Source organism: Terrapene carolina, unplaced genomic scaffold (assembly GCF_002925995.2).
Source record: "Terrapene carolina triunguis isolate 2854851 unplaced genomic scaffold, T_m_triunguis-2.0 Scaffold23, whole genome shotgun sequence".
In the NCBI taxonomy this organism is placed as follows: Eukaryota; Metazoa; Chordata; order Testudines; family Emydidae; genus Terrapene; species Terrapene triunguis.
The window spans coordinates 19623059-19643606 of record NW_020664374.1 but is presented as its reverse complement, the minus strand read 5'-3'; the positions used below and the strand labels follow the sequence as shown (position 1 = coordinate 19643606).

The 20548-nt window shown below is 40.1% G+C and overlaps 1 protein-coding gene across 1 annotated transcript in view; it reads left to right on the top strand.

Moving 5' to 3' along the window:
• Nucleotides 1-20548, top strand: part of LOC112105119 (MAP7 domain-containing protein 2) — a 127839-nt gene that overhangs the window by 60692 nt on the left and 46599 nt on the right. The window contains exons 2-3 of the mRNA XM_026649838.1: nucleotides 10757-10834; nucleotides 14238-14401. Of these exons, the coding sequence (XP_026505623.1) occupies nucleotides 10757-10834; nucleotides 14238-14401 (242 nt within the window). The remainder of the gene's footprint in view (nucleotides 1-10756; nucleotides 10835-14237; nucleotides 14402-20548) is intronic.

Sequence of the window (20548 nt, the reverse complement as noted above, 5' to 3'; positions counted from 1 at the left end):
GTGGTAGGGACCAAAGGTTATATTCAGGGTTGGAGTTCCTCTGTGCTAAGTACTGCTTGGCCACATAAGAGCTTCCAATCTAAGGCCCCAGTTCTGCAGAGATTTACATACTTGATTAACTTATGTGAGGCGAGTAGCCCAATTGAAGTAAATGGAATTACACACAATCCATAAAATTAAGAAGGTGCATATATCTTTGCAGGATCAGTGTCTAATTCAAGACAAGTGCAACGAGTGAGTGTAACAGACAATAAGAGGGAGTTTTAGAGTGGAGGAGGGACAAGGATAGCAATAACGTATGGTTCCATAGATTGTGTGCTCGGCTTGATGGTTCGGAGTCATTTTTAAAGTTTTTTTTTATGTTAAAATATATAAAAATCAGCAGTCCTGTATCCTAGCAATCCCAGCTGGCCATTAGCTAAATTGGCTACTTATTTTAGAAAAGTAAAGCATTACTTAGAAGCAGTGATTATTCTAGTCCTCTGAAGCAATTGATTTTTTTTTCCTTCCTGAAAGATGTTGACTTGGGCTGACCTCCATTCATCTTGTTTTAAAAGATGGATGTACCCCAAGAGACTGTATGAGCAAGTAGAAATTATGCACTTACCTTTTTTGGTATTTCATTTGCTTAGGGAGACTATGAAGGTGCAACTTTCCTGAGTTGAGGGAGCAATACATCTATTCTCAAAATACTGTCTGTGCACAACTTTCTTTTGGAAATAAATTCTATTTCATTCAATGAGCTTTAGAGCCAAGTCGATTATAGACTTTAAGGCCAGAAGGGACCATCATGATCATCTAGTGTGACCTCCTGCACATTGCAGGCCACAGAACCTTACCCACCCATTCCTGTATTAGGCCCATAACCTCTGGCTGAGTTACTGAAGTCCTCAAATCATGATTTAAAGACTAGTATTTACTCTAGCGCAAACTAGCAAGTGGCTCATGCCCCACACTGCAAAGGAAAGCAAAAAAATCTCACAGGGTCTCAGCCAATCTGACCTGACCCCAAACACTGTGATTAGTTAGACCTGAGCATGTGTGCGAAACTTTGCTGGAAAAGAATTCTCTGTAGTAACTCAGATCCCTCCCCATCTAGTGTCCCATCTCTGGCAGTTGGAGATACTTCTAATAGCAATCGTGGATGGGCCATATGCCTCATCATCCCCTCCATACACTTATGAAGCTCAGTATTGAAACATATTAGATGTTTTGCTCCCACTTCTCCCCTTGGGAGTCTGTTCTAGTACTTCACTCCTCTGATGGTTAGAAACCTTCATCTAATTTCAAGACTAAACTGGCTGGTGGCCAATTTATATCCATTTGTTTTTGTGCCAATGTTGATCCTTAACTTAAATAACCCCCTCTCTCTCTCTCTCCCTGGTGTTTATCCCTCTGATGTATTTATCGAGAACAATCATATCTCCCTCAGCCTTCATTTTGTTAGACTAAACAAGCCAAGCTTTTGTAACTCTCCTCTTATCATCCTAGGAGCCTTTCTCTGCACTTATTCCAGTTTGAATTCATCTTTCTTAAACAATGGAGATCAGAATTGCACACAGTATTCCAAATGAGGTCTCACTGTGTCTTGTATAATGGTAATAACACTTCCCTATCTCTACTGGAAATATCTTGCCTGATGCATCCTGGGATTGCATTAGCCTTTTTCATAGTCACATCATATTGGTGGCTCATAGTCATCCTTTGATAGACCAGTACATGTAGGCCTCTCTCCTCTTCTGTCTCCTCCAATTGATAAGTCCCCAGCTTATAGCAAAAATTCTTGTCATTAGTACCTAAGTGTATGACCATACACTTTGCACTATTAAATTTCATCCCATTTCTATTAGTCCAGTTTTCTAGGTCATCCATTTTGTATGGTATTTTGGTGATCCTCCATATTAGCAATACCTCCCAACTTTGTGACATCTGCAGTTTTATTAGCACATGCCCAATCTTTGTGTCAAGGTTATTAATGAAAATATTAAATAAAATTGGTCCCAAAATCTTGAGAAATTCCACTAGTAATCTTCCTCCAGCTTGACAGTTCACCTTTCAGTATGACCTGTTGTTGTTTCCCCTTTCCTTCTGTTGTCTGTAGAGTTCTTCTTAGTATTTTTATCTTCAGGAAAGCTCTTTCTTTCCTAAGGCTGCATGCCATAGCACCCTGAGAAACAAGAAACTATTGAAACCAAAGGAATTTATGGTCTTTTCTGTTAATTTTTAAGGTGACAATTCTGAATTCCTTTCTTATAAGAAAACCTAATATTTGTCTGATTATATAGCTAAGTTTATCTTTTATGTTTGCAAGTAAATATTTTGACCAATCTGGGAATGGTACTGAAGTATTCGTATAAGAGTTAATGTTGAAAATGTATGTTCACATATTACTGATTGTAGGAATGTTGTATAAAATTGCTAACTTTAAATTGTGAATTTGATATTTGATAATATAAGCTTTTTTGATTTTTTTTGCTCATTTTATTAATGTTTTGAAGTTATTTGGAAAGGTTAGAATAGCCAGAATATTTTAATTATTGGTAATTAGGATTATGATTTTATAATGAACCTGGAAGTTGTTTAAAAGTATAATCAAATTGGGGGAAACCTTCATCTCTTCTCATTGTAAGAAGAAAGAAGATGAAAGCTTTAACTTCAAAATTAAGTAGAATTCTGGAAGATAATCACCAAGTTACCCCATCCTGTTGTTAAATGGTTCAAGAAGAAGTAGTGACAGAAAATTGAGCCAAAAGACTTTTCAAACAATTCTGTTGGAATATATTTTAATTAACAGTGCTAAAAAAGAAATTAAAGAAGTCCAAAATAAAAGGGTTTGAAACTGTTGAAGAGGTGAACTTAGCTAAAGCTTGGTTGCCATCTATTGGATGAATAGAAAACATGAAATGACATTTTGACCTGTTCAGTTGATGAATTTATTACCTGCAATCAAATCTGAGTATGTCCCAAAATTTTAAACTGCCCAATGGGATGATGTTAGAATGAGCGATTGATCCCTTTTCGGAATTGGGCCAACCCTTCCATACAGCTGAATGGAAAGATGTTGCATAAAAAGTTTTGCAAAATCCAAGTTAGTTCTCTACACCTAAGAAAGTCCACTGATTCTCTTCATTGAGAGATCCAGTCTTTGTCCAAAGGTCCAGAAGTCCTGAATACAGAAGCATCCTGATCTCAACTCAGATGAGCGTATCCTATTTATGCAAGAAGTATGCAGTGATTCTGCTCTCCCAAGAGATAGTTTCTTTTAATTGAAAGTCCTTTATGGACAAGAACCTGAGTTTTGGAACTTCCAAAGTTCTAAATATAATTAGGACATACAATTTTAATCTCAATCTGGGAACATTAGTAAAGATTTCTAAGTTAACTTACTTCCTTGCATATGTCTAAGATGTGTTTAATTACAGAGGTGGCACCCTAAATTCTGGTTTAAATTAGAGGTAAGGGCTGTTCCCAAAATAAATGTGGGAGGGTTGTTTACCTTCAAATGCTCCTAACATTTAGGACCTCAACTCTCCTGGATAAGCATCCCTTTTATGGCCTATTCATAGCTAATAGGGTTCTGTTTAACACAACACAAGAGCCTTCTTTTGTGAATTTCTGTGCAGCTTGTTAAGAGATGGATTAACATTTCTTTTAGGATTAAACATAATTGGAGACCTTTGTGGGGTTACATTTTATTTCCAGTTAAATTCATGTATTGGCTAAGTATCAGAGCTTCAGTGTGGGAATTAAGCAGAGAGAGAGAAGGACGGCATGGACTGCCCTCTTAGATATTGGAATATGGTGAGGTGTCAAAAGGGAACCATTTTACACTTAAGTTTGTTGATCACCAAACTCCTAGTGCATTGCAAATACCCTGAAAATCTTTTTGATAAAGGACATGTGGCGAATGGTTCAGGATGTCTCGTATGTAAAGCTTAAGTAAATAAAACTTGATTTTTTTTAAAAAAATCAGTACCATAACCTTATGTAAATATGGCGTGCTTTCAAAATGGATGCTGAAATATAGTCACCACTTCTTGACTATCCACCTTAACATTAACCTCTTTATGACAAATAAAATACTGTGATTCTTGTGTGTTTGGAACTAGAGCTGTCTGAAACTTATCAATTCAAAATATTCTTTTACAAAAACATTTTTTTTGTCAAAATAGTATTTTCTGTGGAAAATATTGATGACATTTTTTAGATTATTTATTTTGAAAAACAAAATAAAATTTCAGCCATTCAAGCGAAGACTGGACTGGACAAAATTTTTAATTGGTTGAAAGCCCAAAATGTTTCTGATCTTGGGTTTTCAGTTCAATGAAAAACCCGGAAAAAATTTATAGGAAAAAGTTTGATTAACAGTTATTTTGTCAATATTTTTCATGGAAAATTTAGGGGGAAAAAATCATGACCATCTCTACTTGACACATTGTTACTTAACACTTGCAAGTTTTTCGGCAATATACCAGAGTTTGAGAAACTATTTTCTTTTAGCTGACCTGGGACTATGGTCAGTGTTGTACCAAAATACAAAATTCACAGATACTTTCCTTATGACAGTCTATAGTATGTCTTGTATTCCTACCCCATCTGTTTCTGAAGTATTGAATCTTGTGAATATAAATTTGTATGTCATGGTTTCTTGGCACATCTTGTAAGATGCTGAGTATTGTTATGGCGGGAGTCACCGCATGGCAAAGTTATGCATAATCCTACAAGTTCTTTTTCTTAGATTGCAATACAGTTTTTAGTCTTTGAAGAAATGCTGTATTATTATTTTACTGTGCAGTACTACTTGGACAGAAGCTGTGGAATAGAGCAGAGAGTTTGCTGTCTGCTTTATTCTCTATATTTGGAGACAATTCTTGGGACAGAGTAACTTCCTGGAACTGGACTTTGATGTGTGGGCTGAGATTTCTGGAAGAGTGGATTGCTTGTGTGTTGTGGATAACTACCTGTCTACCATGACTTGTGTATGTGCATGTAAATAAAGCAAGTTTATGCTTAGGATATGCACTGAGTCCACATCCCAGATTTTCTCTTACACTGGGAAGCCAACCTACACGGGCCCAGACATCTACTGTCTCCTGACAGAGGGACAGTACTTGTGTCAGAAACAGAAGGCTGATGCCACTTCTTCTGACAACATTATGTTAAGTTTAGAAACTTGCTCTACATTTCAGTTGACGTGGTTTAATTTCTACTTCTTGAGCAGCATTGCCCAAGAAATGGTAGTTTATCCTCCCAAAAACTACCAGGCAGAGAATGTGTTCTAACATTCAGTTTTATCACACAATAATTTATGTTGAAAGGACCTCCAGAGGCAGCAAGTCCATCAAACTGAATTGTAGCCGTGATTAAGATAAGTATGCGTGTGCTGCTGTGAATATTTATCTCAAATGAATGTAAAAGTATTGAAAAAAGTCTTCAATATTTGTTGATGAATTACTGCTGCAAGAGTACTGACATTTTAACTGATTTCTAGAGTCCTATAATGACCCTTTTCTGCAGAGGTGGTTGTGTCCTGGAATTTTATACAAGCCCTTCACCACTTCAGATCCCTTGTTGAGGGACCAGTGGCTTGGCAATAAAAATCCTTTTGACTGAAGCTTAGTATACAAGTTTTCAGTCCTGGAGTGCAGTTTTTCATGCTTCAAATTTTGCAAAACTATTGCTCTGCCATCTGCTGGTATTTCGTTATGTGAAATAAATAGATGCCATTTTTTAATGAGAGATTAATGGTGGTGTGATTCATAAACGTGCACTTAGTTTATATGATGCACATCATTTGCAATCTGCCTTTTAGAATATTTAAATTTGTACTATTGATCATATTCTGAGTAAATTAACTGTGAACCTCCATGACTGCTACTACCTTTACACTGTATTCTATATTCTATGCCCTTGCTCTGTGTGCTTATTTTGACCTGCAATAAAAAATCACTACCAAATAATCTGTTATTACACAAGAGAAATAGCTAGATCAGCTTTGGAGAAAATTATTTGCCTATTCAATTAGGGCAAGAAACTTTTGACAGACAAGTTAAATATTAATTACACACAAAAAAACCCATGTTAAAATAATATTATTAGGGTTGCAAAGTCAGGCACTCAAACGTTAGGATGTGCCAGTATTAAGGTTGACTGTGCAACCTTAATTTGCCCTCCTTGTGCATATGCATTATGATAGTCTTTACATGATCACATATTATTTTTTCCATAGGACCTCTGGCTTATTGAGTGCACAGGAAGGATCTGTGCACTCAATAAGCCAGAGGTCCTATGGAAAAAATATGTGATCATGTAGGGATGAATCTGGGTTGTGTAATGCAGGAGGCTGTTGTCCATAGGATTCCTGCCTCATTTGTTGCAGAGGTTGGAATGTGTGTATTGAATGAGGCAGGGGATTGCAGGAAGAGAAAAGAGGAGCTCCTAGTTCAAGCAGTGGAATGCCACCCTGGAGAACCAGCATTTTCACAGGTGGCCATTGTGTGTTCCTCATTTTCTGGTTGTCCATCTTGAAATACTTAGCACTTCTGCAGTTCAGAGCCCAAGGACTCACAGTTGCAACAGAGGTCAACAAGAACTCTACTCTGACTATGTAAAGTGCTATAAAATGCTAAGTACTCTGAACAATGAGGCCTTATATAGAACATCCAAAATCAATAGACAGTTTTCACCTTAATCTTTGTGTTTTAGTTCCCCATTTGTAAAATACCACCTCCTCACTTCACAAGAGTATTTTAATAATAAATTGTTTGAGCAGCACTTAGAAACTATTGTGATGAGCGCCCTGTAACTTTTTATTTATATGTTCCCAGTTAGTATCTTAAAAATAAGGAATAAAACCAATCTGAATTCTTTTAAGGTTTGAGCCTCCAGGGCGATTACAGATCATTTAATTTAGTGAAGAACTGTGACTGGCACAAGGAGTGTTAAAATTAAAGACTTTATTGAATATAAAATAGTTAAGCAAACAGGTATTGCAGTACACCTCTACCCCGATATAACGCCACCCGATATAACACGAATTTGGATATAACGTGGTAAAGCAGTGCTCCGGTGGGGCGGGGCTGCACACTCCGGTGGATCAAAGCAAATTCAATATAAGGCGGTTTCACCTATAACACGGTAAGATTTTTTGGCTCCCGGGGACAGCGTTATATCGAGGTAGAGGTCTATAACCATACACTGCATTCCTACTCACTTCCTAATAAGAAATGGTACATTTAGAGGTGATCGGTTCCTTAATGGGTATAATTCTTCCTCTACCTTGATGGTGGATGGCCATACCGAATCTAAAATTAGTGTGCTACCATTTTATAATCAACTATAATAATGCCCCTTAACATTAAATCCACCTTTTACCATAAATACATATCCACTGCCATAATTAAATATTTTTTACTTTCTCATTGGCTATTTAACATTAAACATCATCTTAATTAACATCCACATAAATGCCATACCAATAACTATCAATATAGGTAAGATTTTCCAAAACATTAACATTTTATGTAGAGCACTTGTGAAAACCAGTTAGGACCAAAACATGTTTACAACATGACCTGGGGTTATGCCCTAACTAATCTCCAATTTGCTTCTGAATTGACTCACTTCACTTTACTCATATTTTACGAGGCCTCACTTGGCTACTTTCCAGCCTATTTTTAGAAAATAGAATTTTGGACTTACTAACATTTCTATATAAATATGAGCAAGCATCATTTCCATAGGCCCATGAGGAAATTAATAATTTTCTCTTCAGAGCAGGTTTTGAACTGGTGTGCAGTAGTTAAGGCCTGGGGCCACTCATTGGACAATTAGGGAAAAAGAAAATGTTGAACAGCTGCTTAGCAAGTGAGCACCATCTATTCTGTGCATTGAGTGAGGCAGGAGTCCTGTGGAAAAAATAGTATGTTATAACTGTCTCATAATTCATATGCACACAAGTGCCAATTTAAGGTTCAAGAGGCAACCTTAATTCTGGCAATTCCTAACTTTTGAGCTCCACAGCCTTAATGTTCTTTGAACATAATTTTTTGAGAGTAATTTCCTAATTTTATAAAAAAGCAAACTGAAAAAACAGAAATTCCATCATGTGACACCATACTGACATCCATGTGGGTCCTCAGCAGGGTTGGAAACTTTAGATCCACCCTACAGACCTCTGCTACTTGAGCTAATGGAGTAACTTATAGCAGTTACTTTATGTGGACCAGCACAGCAGGGAGATGAGACACTTTTTGCCAGAAGGTTTCATAGACATTTGCTGATAGCAGAGGAATTGAGAGACTCAGGAATCTTGGGTTCCGTTCCAGGCTGTGGAGGGAAACATTCTATAATGGCTCCAGACTCTTCTGCCCCTCCCCCTCCATTTTGTCCCTGTCCCAATCCCAGTCTCCACTCCTTAGGCTTCTTATCCCCATCTCCTTGTTTAGCCAGTCTGAGTCTCCCTTTCCAGTTACCGACTTCCAGCTCCTCATCTGGTTTCTCTCCCACCCGTTGGTCTCCAGTGCACACACCCCTTCCAGCTCCCCACCCCCATGGGTTCCTCATTCCCGTGGTCTCATTCAGTCTGTTTCATTTCCCCACAACCACCTTCCTGCTCCTTGTCTTAATCTCTTTGCCAGCAACTCCTCGTTCTCTCCTTGCACCCTGGAAAGTGGGGAAGAAACATGGGGCAGCAGTAACAACCAGATATTTTAGTGTAGTCTAGCTGCACAAACCCTAAATGTCATAAGCCACTCAGTAGCAGTAATTTCAACTTGCTCGCTGTTTACAGATTTTCACTTGGAGATTTCCTCATGTGTAAGGTGTGGTATGATATGGGAGAGAGCATAAAGGTGCTTGAGAAGAACCAGTGTTGTCCTCCGTAATCATTGTAATGCAGGACAACTGGACTTCGTGTTTTGGTAAATTTTCTTGATGGCCTTGCCAGGCTGATTTTTAAACTTCCATAGTGCATATTATACATTCTTTTACACCACCATCTGGGCAGGACTCTCACTCCTGGTCACCACCTGCTTTTCTCAGAGGAGCTGAGGCCCAGGAGTGAGACTCCAGTGAGATACCACTTCCAGAGAAGCAGAATTACAAGCTAAGTAATTCTCCCTTTTTAATATTTGAATGAAACTCACATACTTCTGTTCCCTTATATACCTTGCTCTGTTCAGTTGTCCTTTGCTCTTTAGACGACATATGTGATATGAGGAAACCACACTGGCACAACAGCGGGTCCAAATAAACTAATCACTAACTATAGATACACATCTAAGTTCTAGCTACCTGTATACACTGCTGCTCTGGTAGGGTTGTGGTGGCTTCTGAAAACCTAGAAGAAAGTGAAGGCCATTACCTTGGAATAAGAAGCAAATATGCATTGAGTCAATGTCTGAAGGCTACCTAAGAACGTGATTCAGAAGGAGCCTTTTAACAGTCTGTTTGATCAAAGGGCCCCTGGTTAATTGTTGGTGTATAAATGAAGACAATGTAGTTACACCTCAGATGGACGACTTACATTGTATTTTGTATTGTGTTTTGTGAAAGGTCTGTCAGTTAATTGACACTTTCTAGGGGACTTGGTACTGTAGCAGATTTACTGTGCTGGCTGGGTCTGTGCATGGCATATCCATAGACAGCCTCTAAAGGGTGTCAGAGTAGCAGACGTGTTAGTCTGTATCCGCAAAAAGAATGAGGAGTACTTGTGGCACCTTAGAGACTAACAAATGAATTTGAGCATAAGAAGTGGGCTGTAGCCACAAGTACTCCTGTTCGTTTTTCTAAGGGGTGTGGCTTCTCACAGATGGAAAGTGCAGAAGCCAACCGAGAGGAAGATGAAAAGTGTGTTTCCTGACTGGGGGGCGGGGTCAGAAGTGGAGAAATAAATTGTTTGTACCAGCTGCAGGAAGGGAGCTGCCTCTGTACTCTCCTGCAGTAATAATTACATATGGTTCTGTTGTGCAAATGTTATTCCAGGGATTCGGTATGGCTGTGCTTAACCCACTAATAAGGAGACCACAGGATCATGTAACAGTTATACTAGAAGGCAAATAAAGCTGTCTTTTGATGCTGGCTCCCTTTAATGTCCACAACATTACTAAAACATTGAAGGTCTCACAAACGATCGCCTGTGTCTTGTGAGGAATGACAACTACTTGTGCCTTATTGTTATACTGAAATACCCCAATCCTAGCCAAGGGTTTAGAACAAGCTTGTTAATGTTATTGAATATATAGCAATAAAAATGTTTGGGTATTTTTAAAGTAAACTAAAAGTACACACACAAGAGAAGCTCCAAAAAGAGTATAAGTGTTTAAAAATTTGGTCACCTTTCCTAGTGTACTCAGCAGAGGAAGGATTCCCAACCAGCAGGTCAGAATCTGTAGCCAGGTTCTTTGAATATTAACCTTATCCTGAACAAGTGATGTACAGTGGGTAGTGTATTAATGTTTTATTGTAACTTTGCCTTCACAAAGGTTTTAAAAAAACACAGCCTACAAAAGCCTGATCTTTCACTTTTCTGCAGTGGAAGGGATTCAGGCTTGGGTATTTACAGTACTTAACTTTACCTTGAATTCCACAGTACATAGCAAGGAGTTATTTAAAAAAAATAAATCCCTGATACAATGCAATAACCCATGAGAGTATGGTGTAATTTTTTTAAAAAAGAAATGCACTAGCTCTTTGGCTCTTTTGGACTCTTCTTGACTTTTATCGTTAAAATTCCTTTTTTCCCCTCTGGTTTTAGTGGTGGATGGATTTCTGAAAACTGATGAAAGGCAAAGATTAGCAAAAGAAAGAAGAGAAGAAAGAGAAAAATACCTAGGTAAGTTGACCTCTGCATTTTTTGAAAGCTATATGTGATTTTTAGTGGGGCTTACATTATTAAAAGGAAAATAATCGTGTTTTTCCTCTTCTGAATTTTAAATGTTATATTTCAGTCTACTTTTGTTTTTCTGCCATCTTGAAATGGTTTAAATTGCTGAAGAATTTTTGCAGAATCTAATTCACTTTCAAACAGAGAATCTAATCTTCTAGGACTCTTTCCATTGATTTCAGTGTACAGCACGTCACTTTCTACAATTAACAATCCATTATCTTCAATAAATGTGCTATTGAATATTATGACATGAATATATGTGTGAGATACTGACTTTTTGGAAGCTGATGTATATGATTCTGTCAAAAAGTCAAGCTTTGAATGATATTTACAATGAAAGATTGATTGGCTGCGGCATTGTGATTTTTAGCCTCTGAGAGTTAACAACTTTAAAATTAAAGTGGAGTTAGTGAGAGTGGCATAAACTAGATATTTCCTCTGCCTTGCTGTCACATGAATTAAAGTTTACAAATTCATTTTTCAGTCATGGGAGGCAAAAATTATTTTCAGACTCATTGGTGTCGTTTCTGATGCTTTAAAGAACAACTTAAACCTCATGGGAAATGTTGTGTGTGCGCAAAATATTTCTGAATAATTCTTTCTACCTCATTATTTTAGGCAGGGCAGGCTGCCCAACACTTCCCATTAAGACATCCTGCTTTCAGTTGCTTATAACTTTGCCAAACTTTAAACATTTGGACTGAAATTTGCCATGACAGGTATTTTTGGAAGATTTCACCAAAATGATTCAGTCGTTTCCAAGAACGAAGCTAGAGAAAATGTTGTTTTGCTCATGTCAAAAATCTCTGGCGACCTTTCCTTTGAAAAGCTGCAGTGCCCCCATTTTTTGGAGTAGGGACTTGAAATTTGGCAGGGGTGTGGCCTTTGTGTGACCTTTATACTGCAATTAGACACCCGCAGCTGACCCTTGCCAGCTGACTCAGGCTCACAGGGGCTCAAGCTAAAAGGGCTGTTTAATTACAATGTAGAGGTTCCAGTTCAGGCTGAAGCCCAAACTCTGGGACCCTCCCACCTCGCAGGGTCCGAAAGCCTGCGCCCCAGCCTGAGCCGGAACATTTACACTGCAATTAAACAGCCCCTTAGCTAGAGCCCCTTATCCCGAATAGGCTGGCACGGGCCAGCCAGGCATGTCTAATTACAGTGTAGACATAGCCATTGTCATGGATGTGCCCTTTCCTGTCTTTGTGAAAAGGGGCCAGAATCTGGCCAAGTTATAAGAAGAATCACAGTTTGAACATGCTCAATAGAGATGTCTTAGGTTTTTAGTTGGTAAATTCCCCAAAGATTCTGTATGCACTGAGCATACTGCAGCCTGGGTCTCAACAGGGCATTCTCTGCAATAATAGCACTGGGCTGCTACACCCGTGCCACTGCCAGATGTGGGCACCTGAAATAAGAAGAGGGAGACTCTCTCCAATGGGCACTTGAAGCCTGGGATCAGTGTGGGGGAGAGAGCTGCCTGATTTGAGTGCAGAGAGAATGAGAACCAGGATTGGGGGGCAGGAAGGGGGAAGTAGATTGGCATAAGGAGCCTGTGAGGGGAGGGGAGACTACAACTGTGGGCTGACAGGGGTGGGAGAGGAAACTATGATTGGGAGCAAGAGTCAGATGAGACTGGGAATGGGATCTGGGGAGGTAAATGGGGAAGGGATGGGCAGATTGAGATTGGGTGAGGAGCCAAGTGTGGAGACTGGGACTAGTGGGCAGGGAGATTGGGAAGAGAATCAGTGGGGCGGGGAAAGAAAGGGAGACATATCAGATAAGGGTGCAGAGGTGGAGCTGAGATTACTTGGGCCAAGAAACTAGAGAAGAAGCCGGAAGGGGAGGGTTCACAGCTAGAATTGAATCAGGAACCTGAAGAGGGGGATTGGGACTGAGAGCCAGTGGGGATGGGGATAAGGGACTGTAGGCCCGGGTCGGGGGGAGAGATGGATCAGATGAGGAGCTGGGAGTGGGGACTGGCTGGGAAATGGGACTGGGAACAGGAGATAGGGGATGGACCCAGAAATGGTTGGGAGGGGTGACTGGGACTGGAACAGGCTGAGGGGTGGAGATGGGGACTGACAGGGTGAGGAGAATGAGACTGGATGCATGATTTTTCAACTTTAATAATGTTCTATTAATCATAGAATCATAGAATATCAAGGTTGGAAGGGACCTCAGGAGGTCATCTAGTCCAACCCCCTGCTCAAAGCAGGACCAATCCCCAACTAAATCCTCCCAGCCAGGGCTTTGTCAAGCCGGGCCTTAAAAACCTCTAAGGAAGGAGATTCCACCACCTCCCTAGGTAACCCATTGCAGTGCTTCACCACCCTCCTAGTGAAGAAGTTTTTCATAATATCCAACCTAAACCTCCCCCACTGCAACTTGAGACCATCACTCCTTGTTCTGTCATTTGGTACCACTGAGAACAGTCTAAATCCATCCAAGTTAATGTAACTTTTAGTGTGTGTGCAAAAATATATATTAAAGTGTGTGTGTATATGCACTCTTATACAGTCATATCTATTCTGAATTATTTTTCTGTTGCCTTTTACCTAAAGCTCCAGTTCTCATGCAAACTTTTCTTAATCATTTATTGATTTGTTCCCAATATTTATTCCCCTATACACTTGAAGTAACTATCCTGTTTATCATGTTGCAGTCATCATTTCTATAGCAATAAATTAGTGTCTCAAAGAGGATTACGACTTTCATGTGGAACAAGCAATTGCGACAAACTCAACAACAAAAATAAATTTTCTTCATACAAATAGCTAGAGGTGACAAACAAGGTAACTGAAACATACAAAATTATTAACTGAGTGGACCACTGTTCAAAGCTTTCCATAAAGCTTTTGCAGCTATTTAAATTCTTTCTTTAAGGAAGATCCCGCCAAAGAAGAGAAAATGGAACAATCAGCCTTTGTAGTTCTAAAACCCACATTCGGCCCTCTTCATCTGCACGTGACTCCCTTTAAAAGCCACAGGAGGCGTGTTTGTGCAGGGAAGAGTTTAGCGATAAAGCTATGAAGGAACTCATAATGTATACAGATACAGATCGCTTGTTAGTCTGATTATGTTGTTTATGGAAGAAATGGAGCACCTGCCAGTTTGCAAAAAAAGGGTGTCCTCATTACTTATTATACTAATTAGATTATTGCTTTTTTTTTAACCTGCATAGTGTATTTTTATGCATTGTGCTGTTGATTTTGTTGCACCAGTGTGTCCTGTGTATTTGCTTTTGGTATACTTTTGCTCTTTGCTTCCCATTTTGTCATACTGGTAAATGACTTTATAGACGAGGAAAAATCAAATCAAGTTAAGTAAGTATTTTTATTTATTTAAGCTGCCAGAGAGCAGCAGATTTTGGAGAAGGAAAGAAGAGCAAAACTTCAGTATGAAAAGCAAATTGAAGAACGATGGAGAAAACTGGAGGAACAGAGACAGAGAGAGGAGCAAAAGAGAGCAGCTGTTGAAGAGAAGAGGAAACAGAAGCTCAGAGAAGAAGAGGTGAGGTATACTGCTATGACATATATAGTACAGCCACCACAGGTAGCGTGACTGTTGTGTAGGGATGGTTATGCTTTGATGTGAGCTATCCAATGATTATGGCACTGGGGCTCAACCTTTGTGGCAGTAAGGACCATGCTGGCTACAAGCTGGTAGCCAACAGCTGTGCCTAAACTTACATAGGATTTCAGCGAGCTGCACAGTTTGTTTTTATATGTATCTGTGTGTGTTGTGTATGTTTTATTGAGCACTGTGAATGGTATACAGTACTTCGCAAACTGCACAGAGACAAAATGCTCTGTGGGCTGCAGGGGAGGGAATACCTGTGGGGAAACTGGTACTGCATCTCTGAAAGTTGTTCATTTATGACACCATTAATATCTCTTGGTTTTTTTGGGTGGGGGGGGGGTTAGTAAACAACTCATCTGCAAATTGTGCATATATTACTCCTGGGGGAATTCTGTGCCAAAAAATTAAAATTCTGCACACAATATTTTAAAATTCTGTAAAATTCTGCATATTTTATTTGTCAAAATAACACAGTATAATCACACCAGTTTCAATTATTTTGGTAATTTATTTCAAAATACCTGTCGGCAAATATGTCTGTACAATACAGATGATTAAAAAAAGATTCAGGAAATGTTTTTTGACAAATAGATTCATTACTAGGCACATTAGCACAGAACTCTGAGTAATAATTCATTTAAACTACAATATAGAACCGTATTTCCAACTCCCCTCAGAAGCCGTGCAAAGGTTTTGGGGAGTCCTGGGTAATGGAGGAGCTGAGGCAGAGAGAAGTAATTGCTGGGAAGGAGCCTGGGTGTGAACTTGGTGGGTTGTTGAGTGTGGATGGGAGAAGTATGGAACATTTTTTGTATGGGATTATTAGGGAGCCTCCACATGCAGACCCTGGCTGACCTCTAGGCTCTCTCATTCAGTTATGCACGTGTCCCTGCCCCCCCACTCCCATTCAGTCCCTGCCCCAGTCTATCTCTCTCAACTAGCCCTTCTGAACCCCAGTCTGTGACCCACCCCCCTAGCAGCCCTGTGTGCCCCATGCTATCCCTCCCCCCATATCCCATGTCTCCTGACCTGGCCCCGAGGGCAGGGTGGTGTGAGGTGGGCAGGGTGCTGTAAGGAAAGCAGCCTCTTTTCTTCCCTATCTGCAGCTGGGGATGCTGCCACCCGGGAGCAGCTGCTCTTAGTTCTGGCGCCACGGCAGCCACTGGTGGGTGAAAGGCATAACTGCAGGACTTTTCCAGCAGAGAGAAAAAATTCTGCATGGCACATGAAGTCTGCGGATGCGCAGTGACACAGAATTCCCCCAGGAATAATTATTGTAATATGGGAATATTATGTATTGATGTCCTACTTTATCCTTGAAGTGACGCCACACATTATGCAGGGCAGACTGGAGTCTGGCCGCTGCCAGAGACTGGATACTAGATGAGATGGACCTTGGGTCTGATCCCATGGGCATGTCTAAACTACAGACTTAAGTAAAAATTTGTTAAGTCGACTTACAGCCACCACAGTAATTACTGCAGTGGCTGATATCCACACTACCCTCCTCCTATCGGTGGTGCTCATCCTCACCAGGAGTGCTTCCACTGGTGGAAGAGGAGCAGTGGGAGGGGTTGAGAGCCAGGGCTCTCAGCTCCGCTCACCTCCCCATTGCCTGCCGGGAGCGGGTGCCAGCCGCCTGTGCTTCTTGCCTCTCCATTCCCCACTGAGCGCGGTGGTAGCTGCCCAGGCTTCTCGCCTCCCTGAATGGGGAGCCGGGCGGACATGAACAGCCCAGTGGGGAGCCGGGCAGGTGTAATCCGGCAGGGAGCTGGGGGCAGCTGGGCTCTGGCTGCCTGGCTTTCTTGTCAATTTCAGGGCTGAAATTGACAAGACTGTCAACAGCCAGTGCAAGTAAAGCAGTGTCTGCACAGACACTGCAACGCCATAACTACACTGACATAAGCCCTACGCCTCCTGTGGAAGTGGAGTTATGATGTCGGTGTAGTAGGGCACTTACGTCAGTGGGACAAAGCTGTAATGTGTACTGACATAATTGGGTCAACGTAAATTGCCTTACGTTAACCTAACTCTGTAGTGTAGACCAGGCCTATGTTTGGTCACTGCAGTGTTTTGATATATTCAGTTTCATAGTAGAAAGTCTGTTTATAAATACAAATACTTCCAAAGAATATAGCACAAAGAGAAGCTTTCTTACATAACTCTGGATATATGTTACTTGTTCTCAGACATTTATAGAACTTCAATACATTTTCTTTGTGGGCGTTTGGTCTCTTTGTGTTCAGGTGAACGTGGCTCTGCAAACAACTGGAATATTTATTTTCCTAAGTCTCTGTGCCACTGATTTTATTTAATCTTGAACCTGCTTGATCCATTTGCCCTTTAGGATAATTCATACATATTTTTGAGCATTTCTTGGAAATCTGGAAAGCAATGGAATGCCCTTTCCCAAACCTTCCTATGTAAAGCTTTCAGAAGCAGACAAATGCCGACTTTCCTCCCTGATCCCCTGCCACCTGCAAGAAAAGTCGCCTTTTGTTCCATTCCTCTGGCAGCTGCAGATATGTCCCTTTGCTTCCCACTGAAATGTAATATTTTTAAGCCCTTCAAAAATATTTTTGCAGCCATTCACTCAAGACATGGCTTCCAATCAGCAGAATACAGGCAAAGATTTTCATAGCCTGTTTGCTGGATTTTAGACACACAACTCACCATAAAATTAATCCGTTTGTATGTTTACATCACCTAGTTGACCTTGAAAATCTGAACCACAGTCTTTACTGACCCGTGCAACACAGTTGCAGCCATGCAGTGTTAGCTGCAGAACGATCTTTCCACAAGCTTCCTTGTAGTTTGCTGCTATCCACATAAGTTTTCTACTTATCCTACCCATTCCACATGCATCTTGCTCCTCCATAGAGAGACTCTAGCTGGGAAGCGTGGGTTTCTCTATCTTGTAATTTCAATCAAAACCCAAATGTTAGCTGGATGTTTCTGCTGAAATAACTAGGGCTTTCAATAATGCATGAGTTTAATGTAGCATTCCAAGAGTCAGTTTTTTAAAAATAGACAGGACGAGAGGGAAGAGTCAGAAAATGCAAGGTTATTTTTTCATGTCCTCTTTACACTGTCCACTGACAGATGGAGGATTTTATACATCTAAATACATATTTCCTTTTCCTACCATATCCCATAACAAAACCAGAAAGTCTCACTGGAACATATGTAAATAATCTAGGCCAGCTGAAATACCAATCTTTAGAATAAAAGGGATAAAGTATTCTCAAAGGCTTGTGTGTGCACTTGCATATGCACGCTCTCTGCCAGGGTCAGTTAGTACTCAATTTGGTTTTTTGTTGTGGTGGACAGTGGCCTAATTTCTGATGTAGCTCTCTAAATGCAGAGTGTACATGTGTGTATCTGCACACTTATGGACAGGCCCGCGACATAGGAGACAAGCGTGAAAGGAGACTGCTTTAAAACTCTTTTAATTTGTTTTGTGTTTTTTTCATTGCTAAAGAAGCAACAGATTTCTGATAAATTATGTAGTAACAATTCAGGCAAACCAATAAATATTATTTTATGCAGTGTCAGTGCACTGAAGTATCAAAAAGATGAACATAGAAATGAGTAAAAACAGAAACTGGAAAACCAGAGTCCCTTAAAATAGGGAATTGCATAATGGCAACAATGAAAACGTTTCAGAGTTAGCACAATAACTCACAATAAAATGGGGCATGTTCACATCTCGGAAGAACCTTTGCAGTGGACCATGGCAGTTCCACCCTATGAGGAAGGTTTTAACAAACCATAAAGGGACAGAGACTTAAAATACAGTGTGAAAGTTCCAATTCTGCTGAAAACAAATGGCCACAAGCTTGTCCTGCACTTCCAGGATTTCACTTTAACACTTAAGTTCACCGCTACTATCGTGCTGCTGTTCCACAGTAAGGTTCCTCTTACTATTATTATGTGTTCACACGTGGACAGAGGTTGAAGACGGCTTGGGCCTTAGTAGACACTAGCACTGCTACTGCAGCTTAAGATTAAGAATTAAAAGTTTTTTGAAAAGACAGGGGAAGAAAAAAGATGTCATGGGAAGATGATGACTTTGCTAGAATAGTTGACTTTCACATCTTGTAAGGACACATTCTAGAGAGCCTTGATAACCTTCCCTATGACCAAAACATCTTGCAAAAGAGAGAGAATATTTCCATGTAGTATCAAAATGATTTACTCCCATTTCTCTTCTTTCAGTCTATGTACATTTTGCCCTGACTTTAACTTTAAAAGAGAAAACAAAATCTGGCCTCTCCTACTTTAACTGTGACATCCTGTTTCTATGATCTGGTTCTCTATGTGCTTTACTGTCCGTGGAAATGATTTGCTTCATTTAAAAAAAAAAATTATGGTCTCATACCATATTTGTTTTGTTGGCCCAGATGGAAAATGTTTTTGGTTCACTCCTGCCCCGCCTGAGTGGCAGAGCAAAAAATACAGAACGTTTGGCTAGCCAATCAGCGGAGCAAAAAGTAAACAAAGCTGAGTGGCACAGCAGTCTGGCACCCTCTGGAAGTTGGAATGTAGGGCAACCGTCCTGTTTGCCCACCAATGTGTCATATGAATCATCTTAAGAATTGCTCCTGTTTTACCTTTATAATGAGCAGCAACAGACATCTATCTCCTTCTGAAATTACTTCATTGCCATGACAATACTTTCCCCAAAGATGTGTTAAACTAATTGGACGCAGCTGGAAATGCATATCAGTGATCCATCTGAAAAAAAAAAACGGGCAAGTATAAGAACATAAGAATGGCTATACTGGGTCAGACCAATGGTCCATCTAGCCCAGTAACTTGTCTTCTGATGGCGGCCAGTGCCAGATGTTTCAGAGGGAATGAACAGAAATCATTTAGCAGTGATCCATCCCCTGTCCAGTCCCAGCTTAGGGACATCAGAGCATGGGGTTACATCCCTGACCATCTTGGCTAATAGACATAGTTGGACATATCCTCCATGAACTTATCTAATTCTTTTCTGAGCCCAGTTATACTTTCATTCTTCAGAACATGCCCTGGCAATGAGATCCACAGGTTGACTGTGCATTGTGTGAAGTACTTCCTTATGTTTGTTTTAAACCTGCTGTCTGTTAATTTCAATGGGTGACCCCTGGTTCTTGTGTTATGTGAGTTTTTGTGTTATGTTAAGTGTATGCATCATCACAGACCTTTCTGTAACCATCCTCTCGTGATGTTCAAAGAGAGAAGTGCTTCCATTTGCATGCCACTTGTAAATGCATATATATATGTATATAACATCTTCAGAAAATATACTGGGAAGATCATTGCATATCTGTGGTGGAATAAGCCATGAGAATCTGGGTAGAAAATATTTGTTGTTGTTGAGTCTGTAGAACTTTTTTTTTTTTTTTTTTTTTTAAAGAAAGGAGAATGCCTTTCCACAATCTGTATTAGGCTTATTCCTTTCATAGAGCTGAGAATCCTTTGCTCAGCTATTTTGTACATACTCATCTTCAAAAGTACTTGTAGGTGGTGAAAGTCCCACCTATTCTGACTTCTCTTCTTCCTTATTCCCTGTGCAAAGGCAGATAGGGCGGTTTGAGTATTTTGAAGGGAATTGATAGCAAAAGTGGAGTGGCTCCAGCAAGGCCTCTCTGAGGTGGTGATTAGCCACATTGCAGAGTGGAGTGACAGTGGGTGTGTTTCCACTTATCATTATTTAGGAGCATTTCCTCAGATAGGAACTGTGTGAATGTGACAAGTAGAAACTGAATTTTTACTTTAACGTAACCCTCTCCTTATTAGCTACTCCTTTTTTCCTAGAGGTTCCAGATGGCACCATTTTTATCTCCATATTTATTTTAATCCAATAGCATTGGATTAAAAACCTCTGACATTTCAAGGAAGAAAGCACTCTCTTGTCCAGAAAAGTTTCAAGTGCGGTTTTTATTAGTGTATAGCCAATGGTTTTGGGAAGTTTGTTCCTCATACTTTACTAAAATGCAGGTCTGTCCCCACTCCTACCCCAAAGCACTTCTGAGACTGGAGTGCTTTAGTAGGTCTTTCAACATGTTCTAAATGTATCTCTTTTTAGAT